A 15239-nucleotide genomic window follows, 5' to 3' on the forward strand; every position below is an offset into this window, starting at 1 on the left:
CGGAGAATGGTGGTACCATGAGCACAGCGTGCTAAAAATACCTTTACACTGCTTCATACCTTGGCTGTAATGTCAATCGCAAACGACGAGAGCAAGTCTACACGATGTATGTTTTGGTAGGACTGCCCCGTCTTTTTATGCAAAAAGGCAGAGGTTGTTTATTAAAGAGTCAGGGAACAATGTGCTGGTTCTAAAAGTCACGGGTTTGGAGAGGTCGATCAGACCCATCATACATTGACCCCGTATTTTAGATTCACATTTGGAACGGACTGGTTGGCTGCGCCGCTCTTTTGTGCAATCACCACCCCCTGCTCACTTTCCCCTTTCCTATTCTCTTATTTGGCTGGCAGCCCCTTCCATATCTTCGTATATTTTCGCGATGGATAAGCTTGAGAACGATATTCTAGAGCTATTTGAGGATGATGGCGCTAGCGGCAGTCGCAATGACAGCCGCAGCAAGTCTCACAGTGGTCACAAGCGGCGCCGACACAGCCGCGATCGGCACAGCCCACGCAGGCACTCTCCGCCGCTCTGACTATTCAGGTTCCGACTCGAACATGGATGTAGACAGTGATTCGAATCTGTCCGTTGCCGACAGTCGCACGGGTCGCGACGACGAACAGCCCTTGGACGAGTGGGGACCTGATCTCATGGGGGACCAGAAGGACCGCAAATGGCTTGCGTCCCTCAACGAAGTCGAGCGTGAACGCATTTTGGCCGAGCGCCAAGAGAAGCGCGACTTGCTGGAGGAGCAACGCGAGCTGAAGATGAAACTCAAGGCAGGCAACCGTGGGCTGGATGATACCAGTAGGTCACGTAGTACCCGGTCAGACCGCTATGAGTCGTCGCGCTGGCGCATTTTCGGATCTAAAGCGAGCCCGTGAGCGCCGCCGCCATGGTGACGGTGGGTGGACGCCTTCGGGAGACGAACTGGGGAGCGAGAGCGAGGACGACGGCGAGCCGCCAGCTACGCTGGATGAACTGCAAACAATTTGTCTGTCGCGTAACCAGATTGAAAAATGGCTGTTTTCACCGTTCTTTGCGGATACAGCGATCGGATGTTTTACACGGATTGTGATTCGCGAGAGCGACTCGCACGGCGAATACAACTCGTACAAGATGATGGAGATTGTAGACGTGGTGCAAGGCCAGGGTCAGAATCAGCCTCCATACAGCGTTAACAAGACCCTGACAGACAAGTACCTGGTACTCAAGTATGGAGCACTTGAGCGCGACTACTCGATGGAGACCATTTCCAATAGCCCGATCAAACTCGAGGAATTCAATAGCTGGGAGAGCGTGTTGCGCGCCTGACCGAATCCGCGAGCGCCCTACATCGTCGGACGTAGCAAGAAAGCGGGAGGCACTCGACAAGGCTAGCAGCTACCAGCTTACAGACAAGGATATCACTGATATGGTTAGCGAGCGCAACCGTCTTGCCCAGCTGGTTTCTTCTGGCACCACGCTGAACTCGGCACTTGAGCGTGCAAAGCTCCTGCAGCGCCGAATGGAGGCCCGCCAGAACAACAACTGGGAGATGATAGAGGAGATCGACAAGCGGCTGGAGGACCTCGCGAAGAACGGCACTGGCAAGTCTGACACTGCAGGCCCACGTACGACTGGTGGGAACAAGATCCTTCTGGCACCATCCACATCATCTCGTCATGGAGCGCCGGACGGCACACACACGCCAGCCAGACGCAATAGGCTGCTGACACCGACACCCAGGAACATCGGCCAGCTCACAACATCTGGCGCTGGAGCCAGGCACGGCGAGACAAGCAGAGCCAACGGTTTCCCAACTGTGCCGCAGATCAGAGTGCCAGAGCTGTCGCTGAGATCCAAGACCACGCCTGGATTTGTTGACATGATGGCCAAAAACGGCGGTTTTGACATGAGCTTCCTCCAGGTGTAGCTGGTTTTTGAACCCATAGAGGTGGATATGAGCAACATGCGTGTGCCAGCTCGCATATTTTTTTACCAGCATCAACGCAGGATCCTTGACTTTTCCGAACACTCTATTTATAAGACTAAGGACATTTATGTGTGGAATACAGCTGCTGATCCAGCGAAAGCAATATTTCTCCCCAGTGACGACTACACCAAGATCTGGGCAGAGCTGACCACAGCCAACAGCCGGCGAGGTACCAATCAATAGGAATGCTGTTGGATAGCTTTTAGAGAACATTCGCTAAACTGTATTGATATATAGGCCCAGACCAACATGGCGAAACGTCGCTGACCACAGTTTCAAAGACATACAGCTTGACGTTCGGTGCCCACGTATTGCATCTCCGCGGCCCCACTGCTCAGCCGCAACCTTTTACTTCCCCGCCAACGATGTGTTTTGCTGGAACGGCGAGGTATTTTCCGGTCTGCCCATCGGCGCCAACAACGATGGGCTCTTGCTGTTCGCCCGCATGCAGGAACTCAAGGTTGTCTCGGAAACGTTTATTCTCGATGCGTTGCGCGAGATTGAGGGGCCCTACGCCTTCGTGTATTTTGACCAGAAATCGCAAAAGCTGTGGTTCGCACGCGACTGTCTTGGCCGCCGGTCGTTGCTGATGCACACGTCTAAAGACGCGATTGTTCTGTCATCGGTGGCCAACGGCGGTGCGCAGGGGTTTTGGCGCGAAGTCTTGGCACAGACGGTCTACTGCATCGATCTAGCTAACGCCGAAGGCATGCAGAGGCTTGACGAAATAGATATTGCCGAATTCAACTGGGCGTACGCATCGGACGGAGATGCCAGCCTTCAGTTGCCATTCGATAGGGTCACGATGGATCTAGCCAACCAGACGACCCCTGTTGAGCCCTGCAACGACATTTCGCTGTTTCCGCGTGTTTCCAAATTCCAGCCGTTTATCGACGCGCTCGAACGCGAGTTAACCGAGGCGATTCGCTCACGCGTGTCTACCATCCCCCAACGTGGTGCCGCGGCACGCGTCGGAATACTGTTTTCCGGTGGCGTTGACTGTATCACGATCGCCGCACTCCTGACACGCATCTGGCCGAGGCACGAGCCAATCGAACTGTTCAACGTCGCATTTGAAAACCCACGCCAGCTCAAGGCACACAAGACAGCCAGTGCATATGACGTGCCGGATCGCAAGACTGGGAGAGCCGGCTGGCTGGAGCTGTGCCAGATGGATCCGGGCCGCGACTGGCGGTTTGTCGAGGTCGATGTGCCATATGACCAGGTGCTTGAGCATAAGCAGCACATCTGCCAGCTGCTGGTTCCGTCGGACACCGTCATGGACCTCAGCATTGGCATGGCCATTTGGTTCGCCAGCCGCGGCCACGGCAGTTTGGTTGAAAAGGACAGTGGATCCAGATCGCCGTATGTCGGCCAGGCCCGCGTGCTGCTGCTGGGCATGGGCGCTGACGAGCAGCTCGGTGGGTATTCGAGGCACCGTGCTGCATGGGAACGCGGACAGTGGGAGGACCTGGGTCGTGAGATCCGCGTTGATGTCGAACGCATTGCCACCCGCAACCTGGGCCGCGATGACCGCATCGTCTCGGATAACAGCAAGGAGTCAAGGTACCCGTTCCTGGCTGCAAACGTGGTTAGGCTTTTATCATCCACACCATTGGACCGCAAAATGGATATGCGCTATGCTCGCGGCATAGGTGAGAAGCTGCTGCTGCGGCTGCTCGCATACCAGCTAGGTCTCACCAATGCCAGCACACTGGCCAAACGTGCGATTCAATTCGGTGCCCGCACAGCCAAGATGGAGACGGGCAGCACCAAGGGCCACACCCGTTTGCAATAGAATCTTCACATCCACTCGCACACATACATGCGGCCGCACACAAAATACTATTTGAACATTTGACAAAGTGCTTCCCGTATTCGTGTTTAAAAAGAAACAAGAACCGAAATTTTTGTTTGCTTCAAAGGCTCCAACGAAAAACAGCTTAGATGAAACCGATCTACATGTAATATAGACATGTGCATATGCAAGTTAGTAATATGACCATTCAGGGCATCACAGGCAACAGGCAGCAAGAGTGCGAGCCAGCCGGATTCTTACCTTGTTAGCGACGTCGAGGGCATCGACATCAGCGGGGAGGCGGATGTAGGCCTTCTTGACACCATCGGGGCGGACCAGGGTGTTGATCTTGGCGGCATCCACGTCATACAGCTTCTTGACGGCATCCTTGATGTGACGCTTGTTGGCACGGACATCAACGAGGAAGACGAGGGTGTTGTTGTCCTCAATCTTCTTCATGGCAGTCTCGGTGTTGAGCGGCTGCCTCAGGACGCTGTACTGGTCGAGGGTGGCCAGGCGGTTGACAGCCTTGCGCTGGTACTGCGGGTTGCGCGCAAGACGCAGGGTCTTGGGCAGGCGGAAGGTGACCGAGGTGCGGACCTTCTTGACCTTCTGACCGTTGGTGCCCTTAAGAGCAGCCTTGCGAGCGGCCTGAGCCTTAGAAGAAGCTACAATGTTGAATACGGAGGGGAAATGCCGGTCGTGCCGAGTTTCAGTTTCCAAGGTCCAAATTTAACGATAGATTCCCTCAATTGTCCGCCATTTCCCGGAACTATTTTTCCGCGACCATCCAATTGCCGGATTCGCGTAGAGTCCATTTTTCGCCATCCTCGTATCCATCGGCGCATGGATTCGCTGTCCAGTGACGCTTACCGTTGGCGGGCGACATGTCGAAATGCGTAAATTCAGAAATTCGCTGAAGTAGAAAGGGCGTGTCGTTTGGTTCCTCGTACTGGTGCCGTCTTTACCCTCTTGCCTGGCCTATTCGCTGTCGCTAGCAGCAGCGGCTGGGTTAATCCTGGTGCGTTTGATATGCTGGCGACCCCTGATTATGATCATATGATTATATCAGTGGGTTATCATGCCTCCTGGTTGGAGTGCGATGTTCGCTGTGCCCGCCACCCAACCTTTTCTCTGGCCAAGCCCGACTATCCAGCCGTAGCAACATGGAATGCACTGAACTCCGAGGCACCTGCTTGCGTAATCGCTAATGGGGACCACGGCTATTCATTCAACCACGGCAACAAAGGCGAGCTCGGTGAAACAGCCTCCACCAAGAATAGCACCAGCGACGCGTAAGCATGCGGCAGCCATTGCTGCGGCAGATGGCAAATGCCACAGCCTCCCAGACCGCCTGGAATAAAATCTAGAAATAGTCTGGATAAACTCTTTGGCCGCGTAAAGTTAGTATGGATGTAGCTCAGACCAGCCCATTGCGAGTGTGTCGATCTCGTGCCAAGAGAAATCATCGGTGCCGCAGGTCGCCCCAACTTACCCCTGGGCCATTTTTGCCCGGTTGGGCCGCAGCTCTGGAATGCAGTAAGCTGCTGAGTAACCCGTGCCGCCCGTGCATGCAACGTGCGCGTTCGGACTTTCCAATCTGTTCCAGAGTCAGGAATGGGTAGTGTGGGAATCTAGGCGGCTGGAACACACCGAGTATATAAACCCCAAGCGACAGGACTGCCTCTACCGACCCACCATCAAACACAAGCAACACAGTTCTTACGCCAACATCAAAATGTCCTTCTCCAAGTTCTTCAAGTCGAACAAGTCGGCCAAGTCCACGCCAGCCAGCTCTGCCTCCAGCACCCCTGCTACCTCTGCTGCCGTTACCCCGCGTGCTTCGATCGAGATGTTCCCCAACCACGACGACCCAATGGTTGCCTTTGAAAGGCTACGCAACGAGCACCCTACTATCGTCATGCCCATCACGTACCTCCACTGAGTACACTTGATGAGGCCCATGGCCTCTGCGCTTTACTCCGGTCTTGCTTTTTGTAAATATCGAAAAGACCATTTCACATTCAGATAGGAATACAAATAGATAGCATCAAAATATGTTTTGAACATTGGATTAAAACTGAACACTTCAACAAGCTAATCACAGAACATGGCTGTATGTAGAGCCGTCAGTACCGCTGCTACTTGGCACTAACCTCCAGAGTTGCCGGCTAACCACCCTATCGGGATGTAGCATTGTACGGGGATCAAGGCTAGCGATATAGAGGGAGAAATCAGCGCCCTGCTTGGTTGGCTCCAGACACATGTATGTGACATCAAGTATGTAGTCTTCGAGAACTTTTTGTCAACATCGACCGCCGATGGATTGTTTCTACCTTTGACAGTCAATTCGTCCTAGTTCCCCTCTCTGCGCACAGCCCAGATATTTGTCTGGCCGCTCTGTGGGTTCATGAGAGGCAGCGAGAAACCGACCAATACTTGGCTGGTGTCGCTAGGTATGTTGGACAAGTAAATAAACCCCACATTTCCCAGTATTGTGTTAAAACTCTTCCCGCTCAGTTCGATCGAGGCACCCTTTGTCGCGGTAAGCTTATAGCTGACACTTGTCAGTGGTAGAGCAAATGTGGTCATGGTGGTGGCGAGGAAAGCAGTGCTTGTAGCGAAGAACTTCATTTGTGATTTTGTGACTAGTGTCATCTAAGTAATTGCTTGTTGGGATCTGTTGTTTGATGCTGGACCTAGGGCATTGTCTCGCCTTATATAATGAGGCTGGACAAGTATTTTATAAAGGCAATGTGTATTCTAGATTGAATATACCGGTGTCAAAGGCTGTCAGCTATGCTAGAGCATGGTCGACAAGGTTGTCCATATCCTATCAGGATATCAACGATGTATTTTTATATCTGTCGGTATGGCTGCCCTTGCGCTTGAAAGGCTGCTAAATAACCAACTCCCTGCTGCCCTAGAACAATGTAATGAAGTTTATTTGGTATTCTGACCACAAACACATTTTATTAATGGCACGCATTGTCTTGGGCAAACGACACAAGCATGACTTTTTGTTGTATATTCGGAATAAACTAGACGTCCAACACCCACACAATATGCGAGAGGTGGTTGCTGGTAATATTTTGAGTCAGTATACAGCTGACAAAGAGACACTATTTCTACCATTGATAGCTGCTAGATGCTGGAAAAAGAGGATTAAGGACCTGTTGTATTCAAATCGCTGTTTTCCTTGAAGAGCTGAATTCATAATGGGTGTTTGTCGCTTATAGCATGCTCTTGGTATACAAATACAACCTCACCAGGCGACTCGCTATTCCAATAGCACTGTGCATACACCAGTCTGTCCCATTCAGAGAACGTCATATACTCGCCGACGCAGCAGATCTGAAGGCACTCCACATGATCTGGCAGCTCAGCAGATCAGCGTATTTCGCCATCGTAGCTCTTTGTGCAGTATAGACACTGGCCATTGTGCTTCAGATACATGATACCCTTGATAGGTTTCGCATGTAAACCCAGAACCAGGGCCGCTGTTACATATGAGCAAGCCTTGATCCATGTCGATAAAGTAGTCGTCTGGACTTGTCCTCAGCATCGCTGTCATCAACATCAGTATTATCATCCGCAGCTTTGAACACTGTAAAGTAGAACGACTCACCATCCAGTATCTTGTTTCCGTGTGTATCCTTCAGTCTGAATTCGCCATTTGGCAAGCGCTTGTTTGACTGGCGCTCCATAAGCAACCCATCGATGTTGTGGTACTTATCGACTATATCGATACCCGCAATGATATCTTCGACAAAGCCGTACTTGAAGTTTCCAGAGAATGAGTAGCTGCAACTCGTGTCGTTGGAGTCAAAGCACTTGTAGGTAATGCCCATATACACCATAAAATAATGGCTTGTAACATCCGTCGGTATTTTTTGGTTATCTCAGCGAACTTTTTCGATATTGTAATCCTTGAAGGGGATAAACACTGCTTGACTATTCATAAGCTAGTTCTCTAGACGATCGATGGTTTAGTTGTAGACAAAATAGACAAGTGATATCACATCTATGCGCTTGAGTCCATTTCTAACAGATAAGAAGGCCCAGGCAGCTTCAGACCAAGCTCCATTTGCGGCTTTCTCACTGATGTAGTTTTGAGAGATATAGTCGCATTTCAGCGGACCGTTCCCAACATTGTGGAGAAGAAAGTGGACATTCTCAAGCACAATAAATGGCTCCCTGGACGATACTCTGCCTCGCAACCGCCTGCTGCTCTGTCTACACACTGATGGAACTCGATTTTTTGTCGTAAAAGCACAGTTAGATATAATCGCAGGTCGATGTGAGCAGGAATAAAAGCAGTGAAGCATGGTAGATTAGTTCAAGATAAGACAGCAGTAATGAAAGAAACTGAGGTCACTGGGAAAAATAGGCCAAATTGTCTGAGTTTTTGATAGCCATCAGAAAGCAGATTCATGCTGCGGATCTTTGATGGGATTCCAGGTTTCGGACACCACTACTGAATAGACAATTCCCAATCAGAAAATAAATTGCGATCAATACCGATTTGATTGTTTCTGTGGCATATTCAGCTCGCTGATGGCTCGACTCGATTTTCCTGTGCTTCGACTCGGTAAGGGTGCATGATGTCTGCTTCAAGACGCTATCTAGCACGTATCATCGGCAAAATCTAGTGCTTTTAGCATGGAGCTAGATAACACTAATGTGCTGACCAATACAGAGAGGTGTCTAATGGAAAAAAAGCTAGATCTCCTGAGGTCCAATTGTCGTTGGTGTAAATGTTTGCATCAAATGTACTTGATCATGTACATAAATATAATACACATTTTAGACAAAAACACGCATTTCAACGTAAACACTACAATCGCCACCAAACACCATCAAAACAAGGCACACTAGACCCACCGTAACCCGAACTGAACCCCCTCACCAATTTAAAGTCCAAGGAGTGCTTCTTTCTTTCGAATAGCCACTGCGCCTAATCATCACAGCTTCCACCAGGATGCTGAGAACCAAAATCAGCCATTCTGCTCTCCTGCACAAAAACCAAAAATAACACGTCACCAGCCAATCACCCTTTTATTTTTCCCTTTCACTGTTCCAGATCACAATACTATTGGCATCTATGTCCAACGACACAAAAAGTATCAGCAAAGAAGGAGGTAGCGTTGTATGACCGCCAGATCCGTCTCTGGGGCATGGAAGCGCAGACGCGCCTGCGCAATGCCTCGATATTAATACTCGGGGTGAAATCGCTGACCCTCGAGGCCAGCAAAAACCTAGTGCTCGCCGGCATCGGGCACCTGACGCTCTCGGACAGCTCACCGGTAACCGAGGCCGACCTGATAAGCGCCTACTACTCCTACGAGGCCGACGTAGGCAAGCGCAAAGACGAGCAGCTGTCGGAGCGCCTAAAGATCCTCAACCCTCTGGTGGACATAGAAGCACGGACGGTTGGCGACGACGAGCTGCAGCTGTTCGACATGGTGGTGGTGGTTGGCCAGAGCTTCGAGGTTGCGAAGCGCATTAATAGCGTGTGCAGGAGAAATGGCGTGAAGATGGTCGTGGCGGATGCATTTGGGTTGTTTGGGTTTGCTTTCGCTGACTGTCTGGAGCAGCATGAGTTTGTTGTGGAGACCAAGAAGGTGGAGGGGAAGACGGGCGAGCCCGAGACGAAGCGTGAGAAGAAGGCAATTCCGTATGTGACGCTGGAAGCGTCGCTGGGCAAGTCGTTTGGGATGCCAGTGCGTCGGATGCGGCGCGTTATGTCGCCGCTGATCATCATTTACCAAGGTAAAAGCCATGCAGGAATAGAACAGTACCCCTGTATATCTTGGCCCTGTACAGACTAACCCCCTGTTTGTCTGGTTTAAACACCGTCTGGTAGCAATCTACGAGTCGCTTGCTGGCGCCCCTGCACTATCCGAGCAGAAATTACTGGACGCAGCGCATATGGTGTGCAATGGCAAGGGAATCTCCGTGCGACTACATCCAGCCTGATCTAATCTCACGTGTGGTCCGCAGCTGGAACACCGAGCTCGTGCCCTGTGCGGCCATGGTCGGCGGCACACTCACGCAGGAAATCCTCAAAATCATCACCAAGAAAGAGCGTCCCATCCACAACTGGTTCGTGTACGACGCGCGCATGGCTGAAGGGGTGACATTTACCGTCTAGGTGTATTTCAGGAATGAATGATATTATTACAGAGTAGGGGTAGTATTTGGGAAGTTGTACCTCCAATTTTAATATCCTATTTACGAGCGCTCGCCGCGGAGACGACGGGCCAGCTGCAGATCCTTGGGCTGGATGGTGACGCGGCGGCCGTGGAATGGCAGCCAGGTTGGTGTCCTCAAACAGACCAACCAGGTAGGCCTCGGCGGCCTCCTGCAGGGCGGCGATGGCCGACGACTGGAAGCGCAGGTCGGTCTTGAAGTCCTGGGCAATCTCACGGACCAGGCGCTGGAACGGCAGCTTGCGGATCAGCAGCTCAGTGGACTTCTGGTAGCGACGGATCTCACGCAGAGCGACGGTACCGGGGCGGTAGCGGTGGGGCTTCTTGACGCCACCGGTGCCCGAGGGCGCCGACTTGCGAGCGGCCTTGGTGGCCAGCTGCTTGCGGGGAGCCTTGCCTCCGGTGGACTTGCGGGCGGTCTGCTTGGTACGGGCCATTTTTAAATGATGGTGTTCTTGGTGTGGATAAAGAGCGGATATGTGGGTGTATAGGAAAAAGGATGAAAGCGGCAAGACCCCAAGGGTATTTATAGGCAAAAGTGTCCTTCGAGAGGTCTGGAATCCAGGTGCACAGCGCGTTGTGAAAAAAACGTCTCAAAATCGAAAACTGCGAAAATGCACTTTGGCGAGGGACGTTTAGAAAATCGAATCGGACAGCCCCGCATGAATGCAGCGACCAGATTCGCTGCTGGAAATCCAGACAATTGGCGATATGGTTTGGATTCCAAATCACTGAAGGACATGGGTAAAAAAAATCCAAAGCCGAGAGTCGCGTAGGAATTTTCGATCGCTGATTGGCTGGGAACCGGCGGTCCATTCGTTTGATGAATCCGACAGCACGCCAGCTGATGCTACGTCTTTGCACATCTGGTGATGGTAGGAGGTCCAGGTATTCGTCGGAGACCGGTCGGTGGGCTTGACGCGGCCACACTACTGGCCGCGGCTCACCGTGACCCAATCGCCAGACACTGGGTCCTTGGCACAGGGGGCTTTGAGTTCATGCGCACAGTGGACTCCAGAGCGCGGACTAGGCCTTGAGCCCGGCTGCGGCGGGGATCCGGCGGCATGGATCTGGAGTGCTGCGCGTTCTGATTGGATCACAGCTATGTCTCTCATATTTTTACGCGTGAGGCCCAGAACCCTCCGTTGTGTCCAAAAGTTTACTGTCAAATGGCCAATTCTTTGCTCCAGCCAACCAGCGTGCGTAGCGCTGGAGGGCGATGTGGTTTTCGATTCCAAACTTGAGACTTCAAAAAAATTCAGATTGCGTTTGGCATTTTTGACGTGACAAGGCAGTGTTTTGGATGAAGGACATGAGAAGGAAAAGGCGTCCTATTTTGGCTATAAAAAGGGCAACCTGCGGCCGCCCAAGTCCATGATTCTTCACTTTACATCTTTTACAACTTAAACTACCTACTATCAACCATGTCTGGCCGCGGAAAGGGAGGAAAGGGACTCGGAAAGGGAGGCGCCAAGCGTCACCGCAAGATTCTTCGCGATAACATCCAGGGCATCACCAAGCCGGCCATCCGCCGTCTGGCGCGCCGTGGTGGTGTCAAGCGTATCTCGGGCCTCATCTACGAGGAGACCCGCGGTGTGCTCAAGGTGTTCCTTGAGAACGTCATCCGCGACGCCGTCACCTACACCGAGCACGCCAAGCGCAAGACCGTCACCTCGCTGGACGTCGTCTACGCGCTCAAGCGCCAGGGCCGTACCCTCTATGGCTTCGGCGGCTAAACGCCTTATTAAAATACTTCCATACTATTCTGTATAATAACTTTGTTTCTAGGGGGCTGAGGGCCTCCCGGAAACGGTCGCTTCAAATAAAGTGGCGATTACTTTTTTCTCCTGTGCAATGTATGCGGTAGAGGGATTGGCCCTTTAGAGGTTTACTTGGCAAGGAGCCATGTGGGTCCGGGCTGGCAGGGCGGGGGTTTGCGGTGTATGGAGGAGGCCGATGGCTCCGGCTGGGGCTCCAGTGCACGGACATGCAAAAAGGCTTTTCCCTCGTGACAAGGCAGATCCTGTCGCCTGTGGCTCCTGAATAAATAGGTGGGTTTCGCCGGAGCATTTTTCTTTTCTTCACTTCAAGCACGTATAGCAACATGGATATCAACTCGCTCTTCTCAGTCAAGGACAAGGTGGTGGTGATCACAGGCGGCGGCAGCGGCATCGGGCTAATGATCTCGACGGCATTTGTCAAGAACGGCGCCAAAGTATACATAACCAGCCGCAAAGCCAAGGTTCTGGAGACAGCCGCCGCCGAGCTCACCAAGATGGGCCCTGGCCAATGCATCGCCTTGCCGTGCGACCTGCAGAACCTGGACAAGACCTTGGAGCTCGCGCAGACAATCGGGTCTTTGGAGCCTTCCAGGCATCGACGTGCTTATCAACAACTCTGGGGCGACCTGGGGCGAGCCGTCGTTCGCCGACTATCCCAGACAAGGCGTGGACGAAGCTTCTGACCCTGAACGTCCAGCGCGTGTTCTCGTTGACGCAGCAGCTTTTGCCGCTGCTGGAGCGGCGGGCCACAGGCCGACTCTCCTGCGCGCATCATCAACATCGGCTCGGTGGATGGGTTGCGGGTGCCGGCGCTGATCACGCCTGCGTATGCGGCGTCCAAGGCGGCTGTGCATCATCTGACAAGGGTGCTGGCAGCGAATCTGGGCGGCAAGCATGTCACGGCGAATGCGATTGCGCCGGGCCCGTTCCAGTCGCATATGATGGCGGCGACGCTGAAGAACGCGCAGGACGCGATTGTGTCGCGGATTCCTATGGGCAGGATTGGACGGCCCGAGGACATGGGCGCGATGTGCGTGTTCCTGGCCAGCCATGGCGGCTCGTATATCAATGGGACCGTGATTCCTGTCGATGGCGGCGCGATCATTGCCAATCAGACATACGCTCACTTGTGAATGCTCCACTCTGTCAGAAAAAAAAAGCGATCGTCGTTATCTTTACTGGCCATTTTTGTGCGGCGATAAATTCCAGCTGCGACATGGGAAAAAATGCCTGCTTTGTGTTTGCGGGCTGGCGCTAATTTCACTCTGTTCGGCGGCATTTGGACAAGGGTTAGTGAAACTGGCCGCTCCACCCGGGTGTCGCTTTAAAAATTTTTCAACTGAGATTTTATAAAACCGCCAGCGTCCTCCATTGTTTTTTATCAGTCACCTCTCACCTCTCTTTCAGCTTTCCTCATACTACATACAAAAATGTCGTTCCGCATTCTCTCAAAGGCCTTTGTCGCGCAGCGCGTCGCCGTGTCCCCCATGTTCGCCCGGTTCTACGCGACCAAGAAGTTCACCGAGTCGCACGAGTGGGTGGAGGTCGAGAACGGCATTGCCACTGTCGGCATCACCGACTACGCCCAGCACGCGCTCGGCGATGTCGTCTATGCTGAGGTTCCGGAGGTCGGCGACTCGTTCGAGCTCGGTGACTCGGTTGGCGTCGTTGAGTCCGTCAAGTCCTCCTCGGACATTGTCACGCCCGTGTCTGGCGAGGTTGTCGAGGCCAACGAGGCCGTCACTGCCAACACCAAGCTGATCAACAAGGCCGCCGAGACCGATGCCTGGCTGTACAAGATCAAGCTGTCCAACGAGGAGGAGCTCGGCCAGCTGCTGGACAAGGACGCCTACGCTAAGCTCACCGAGGGTGAGCACTAAGACAAAACCATTGCTTTGCGTAGAAAATTAAATATACACGGTACTTTGCGCAAACAGCGCCCCGGCAGGGTGATATAGTCCTGGTATTATTGGGAGTTATATTTGTTTTTTTAGGGTGTGAGCAATTGTGATGTTACAGGGTTGTTTATAAAGATAAAGAAATTTGAACTAGCGATGTTTTTTTGAGGGGCAGAGTAGTGGGAAGTATGTGTAAGGGGGTCAAACAGAAGGGGGAGGTGTTAGGGAAAAGGGCGCGGCGGCTATTGCATATTGGTTGACCAAAGCGCCTACCAGCGGGGGCGCCCTTTCTTTTCCGTCTTGACTTGTGCGCGCATGCGTGGGCACAAAAACCAACGGGAATAAATTTTTGTCAATAATGAGAAGGGGGGGGGAGAACAAGCACCTCCCAAAAATGCATCTAGGAAAGAAAAAGATGCAGCCCTCAGTATCCAGCTGCCGACGGCTGGCGACGACGGTAGTGGTGGTCATCCTAGAGACAAAAAAAGATAAAGGTGAGTAATATTGGGTCATAAACGGCCTCCTCCCCATTGCAGCAAGCACAATGCAAAAAATACCAACCTTTCCAGCACGCTCAGCAAGACTGTCGTCGGAGCTCAAACGCACCCGCACCCGCGGGCGCTCTGCCGGCTGGGCGCCAATCGAGAAGGCCGGACGAATCGACGCCAGCGGCAAAATCTCCAGGCGGTCAAACTCATTCTTCGGCGGCATTCAGCACCAAGTCACGCAACGACACGCTCCCGGGCGCCTGCATCTTCACGGCACCCTGCACACCCGCCAGGTACGCCGTCACCATGTCCGGCAGCACCCGGTCGCCCGTGTATGGACGCACGTACTCCTCGTACATCGAATACAGGCCCAGCCGCCGCACAAAGTCTGCGCGGCCCGTCAGCTTGCGCTTCCCCTGGGCTCGCCGCCGCTTGTGCTTTGGCCGCGGCTCTGCGTCGGATGCTTCTTGCTCTATCGGCTCTTGGTGCTTGCGCTTGCCGGCGCTGTTGAACTGCGGCAGCAGATCACGCGGCGTTGTGGCGAGCCCAGAGTCTGGCGACAATGTGTTGACGCTCGATGACGCGGAGGAGGACCGCGAGGTCGAGTTGGTCAGTGTCGGAACTGGCGACTGACTCGTATTTGCATAGCCGTGGCTGGCAGGCAAAATGCCCGTGCTGTTGCGGCTGACTAGTGCGTCCATCGTCTTCACAGCCATAGCTCTTATAAGGGTATTATAAATAGGACTTTGCGAGATAGAGTGGGGGAGGGGCACGCGGGTGCGTTCTAGTTGTTTGGCTAGCTCTGCGGTGAGGAGGGCTGCTTTGGAGGGGCAGGTGAAAAAGTGAGACAGGAGGGAAAGTGGTCTTAGAGGCAAAATACAAGGGGGTATTGGAATAGGTATATACAGGTGGGGGTTTGCTAGAGAAAGAATTCAGAAAGGACGCTTCTCAATTCAACTAGGTTTTCGTTTTTGCGAAAAATAATAAGAAGTATTTATTTTGCAAAAGCGAAAATTTAGAAGGAGAAAAGGATGGCGGCCATCCCGGCAGCCCTCCACGGAATTTATCCCCAACCACTTTTTATTCT

General features: G+C 52.7%; 10 protein-coding genes across 10 annotated transcripts; 7 read left to right on the top strand and 3 right to left on the bottom strand.

Annotated features, from left to right (window-relative positions):
• The first annotated feature begins 134 nt into the window (after nt 1–134).
• DL89DRAFT_183893 (uncharacterized protein) lies at nt 135–1050 on the top strand. The gene has a single exon (XM_040883932.1). It carries the CDS (start codon nt 420–422, stop codon nt 882–884), a length of 465 nt encoding a protein of 154 aa, XP_040742563.1. The 5' UTR covers nt 135–419; the 3' UTR covers nt 885–1050.
• Nucleotides 1051–2134, top strand: DL89DRAFT_183902 (uncharacterized protein). The gene has a single exon (XM_040883933.1). The coding sequence runs from the start codon at nt 1217–1219 to the stop codon at nt 1913–1915; it is 699 nt and encodes a 232-aa protein (XP_040742564.1). The 5' UTR covers nt 1051–1216; the 3' UTR covers nt 1916–2134.
• Nucleotides 2135–2780: 646 nt separating this feature from the next.
• Nucleotides 2781–3773, top strand: DL89DRAFT_275285 (asparagine synthase; the record flags this gene model as incomplete). Its single annotated transcript, XM_040889285.1, has 1 exon — nt 2781–3773. One exon carries the CDS (start codon nt 2781–2783, stop codon nt 3771–3773), a length of 993 nt encoding a protein of 330 aa, XP_040742565.1.
• A 20-nt stretch (nt 3774–3793) lies between these two features.
• On the bottom strand, nt 3794–4662 carry DL89DRAFT_323639 (ribosomal protein, large subunit; the record flags this gene model as incomplete). The annotated part of the gene is made up of 3 exons (XM_040891404.1): nt 3794–3933; nt 4035–4412; nt 4561–4662. The coding sequence occupies 3 exons, from the start codon at nt 4660–4662 to the stop codon at nt 3919–3921; spliced, it is 495 nt and encodes a 164-aa protein (XP_040742566.1). The 3' UTR covers nt 3794–3918.
• Nucleotides 4663–8736: 4074 nt separating this feature from the next.
• On the top strand, nt 8737–9957 carry DL89DRAFT_268562 (uncharacterized protein). Its single transcript, XM_040887959.1, has 3 exons — nt 8737–9545; nt 9640–9731; nt 9790–9957. The coding sequence occupies exons 1-3, from the start codon at nt 8951–8953 to the stop codon at nt 9925–9927; spliced, it is 825 nt and encodes a 274-aa protein (XP_040742567.1). The 5' UTR covers nt 8737–8950; the 3' UTR covers nt 9928–9957.
• Nucleotides 9958–10007: 50 nt separating this feature from the next.
• Nucleotides 10008–10422, bottom strand: DL89DRAFT_275287 (histone family member (his-72)-like protein; the record flags this gene model as incomplete). Its single annotated transcript, XM_040889286.1, has 2 exons — nt 10008–10055; nt 10117–10422. 2 exons carry the CDS (start codon nt 10420–10422, stop codon nt 10008–10010), a joined length of 354 nt encoding a protein of 117 aa, XP_040742568.1.
• A 779-nt stretch (nt 10423–11201) lies between these two features.
• Nucleotides 11202–11721, top strand: DL89DRAFT_278615 (histone-fold-containing protein; the record flags this gene model as incomplete). Its single annotated transcript, XM_040889516.1, has 1 exon — nt 11202–11721. Exon 1 carries the CDS (start codon nt 11410–11412, stop codon nt 11719–11721), a length of 312 nt encoding a protein of 103 aa, XP_040742569.1. The 5' UTR covers nt 11202–11409.
• A 101-nt stretch (nt 11722–11822) lies between these two features.
• Nucleotides 11823–12899, top strand: DL89DRAFT_323645 (NAD(P)-binding protein; the record flags this gene model as incomplete). Its single annotated transcript, XM_040891405.1, has 3 exons — nt 11823–12340; nt 12403–12474; nt 12506–12899. Exons 1-3 carry the CDS (start codon nt 12090–12092, stop codon nt 12897–12899), a joined length of 717 nt encoding a protein of 238 aa, XP_040742570.1. The 5' UTR covers nt 11823–12089.
• Nucleotides 12900–13253: 354 nt separating this feature from the next.
• Nucleotides 13254–13646, top strand: DL89DRAFT_275290 (glycine cleavage system H-protein; the record flags this gene model as incomplete). Its single annotated transcript, XM_040889287.1, has 1 exon — nt 13254–13646. The coding sequence occupies one exon, from the start codon at nt 13254–13256 to the stop codon at nt 13644–13646; it is 393 nt and encodes a 130-aa protein (XP_040742571.1).
• A 109-nt stretch (nt 13647–13755) lies between these two features.
• DL89DRAFT_183987 (uncharacterized protein) lies at nt 13756–15183 on the bottom strand. Its single transcript, XM_040883935.1, has 2 exons — nt 14437–15183; nt 13756–14276 (listed from the first exon to the last, which is right to left on the bottom strand). The coding sequence occupies exons 1-2, from the start codon at nt 14866–14868 to the stop codon at nt 13866–13868; spliced, it is 843 nt and encodes a 280-aa protein (XP_040742572.1). The 5' UTR covers nt 14869–15183; the 3' UTR covers nt 13756–13865.
• Between the last annotated feature and the right edge of the window lie 56 nt (nt 15184–15239).

The sequence above is a fragment of the Linderina pennispora genome (assembly GCF_002104995.1).
Source record: "Linderina pennispora strain ATCC 12442 chromosome Unknown DL89scaffold_9, whole genome shotgun sequence".
Taxonomy (NCBI): Eukaryota; Fungi; Kickxellomycota; class Kickxellomycetes; order Kickxellales; family Kickxellaceae; genus Linderina; species Linderina pennispora.

Bases quoted from the DNA above. Each gene is read 5' to 3' on its own strand.
- DL89DRAFT_183902 (XM_040883933.1), top strand. From the start codon at position 1,217: ATGGAGCACTTGAGCGCGACTACTCGATGGAGACCATTTCCAATAGCC.
- DL89DRAFT_183987 (XM_040883935.1), bottom strand. From the start codon at position 14,868: ATGGCTGTGAAGACGATGGACGCACTAGTCAGCCGCAACAGCACGGGC. The intron at 14,277-14,436 runs GTGCAGGGTGCC...GAGCGCCCGCGG, and splicing joins TGACGGCGTACCTGGCGGGT to GTGCGGGTGCGTTTGAGCTC.
- DL89DRAFT_268562 (XM_040887959.1), top strand. From the start codon at position 8,951: ATGGAAGCGCAGACGCGCCTGCGCAATGCCTCGATATTAATACTCGGG. The intron at 9,546-9,639 runs GTAAAAGCCATG...ACCGTCTGGTAG, and splicing joins GCTGATCATCATTTACCAAG to CAATCTACGAGTCGCTTGCT. The intron at 9,732-9,789 runs GTGCGACTACAT...TGGAACACCGAG, and splicing joins GCAATGGCAAGGGAATCTCC to CTCGTGCCCTGTGCGGCCAT.
- DL89DRAFT_183893 (XM_040883932.1), top strand. From the start codon at position 420: ATGATGGCGCTAGCGGCAGTCGCAATGACAGCCGCAGCAAGTCTCACA.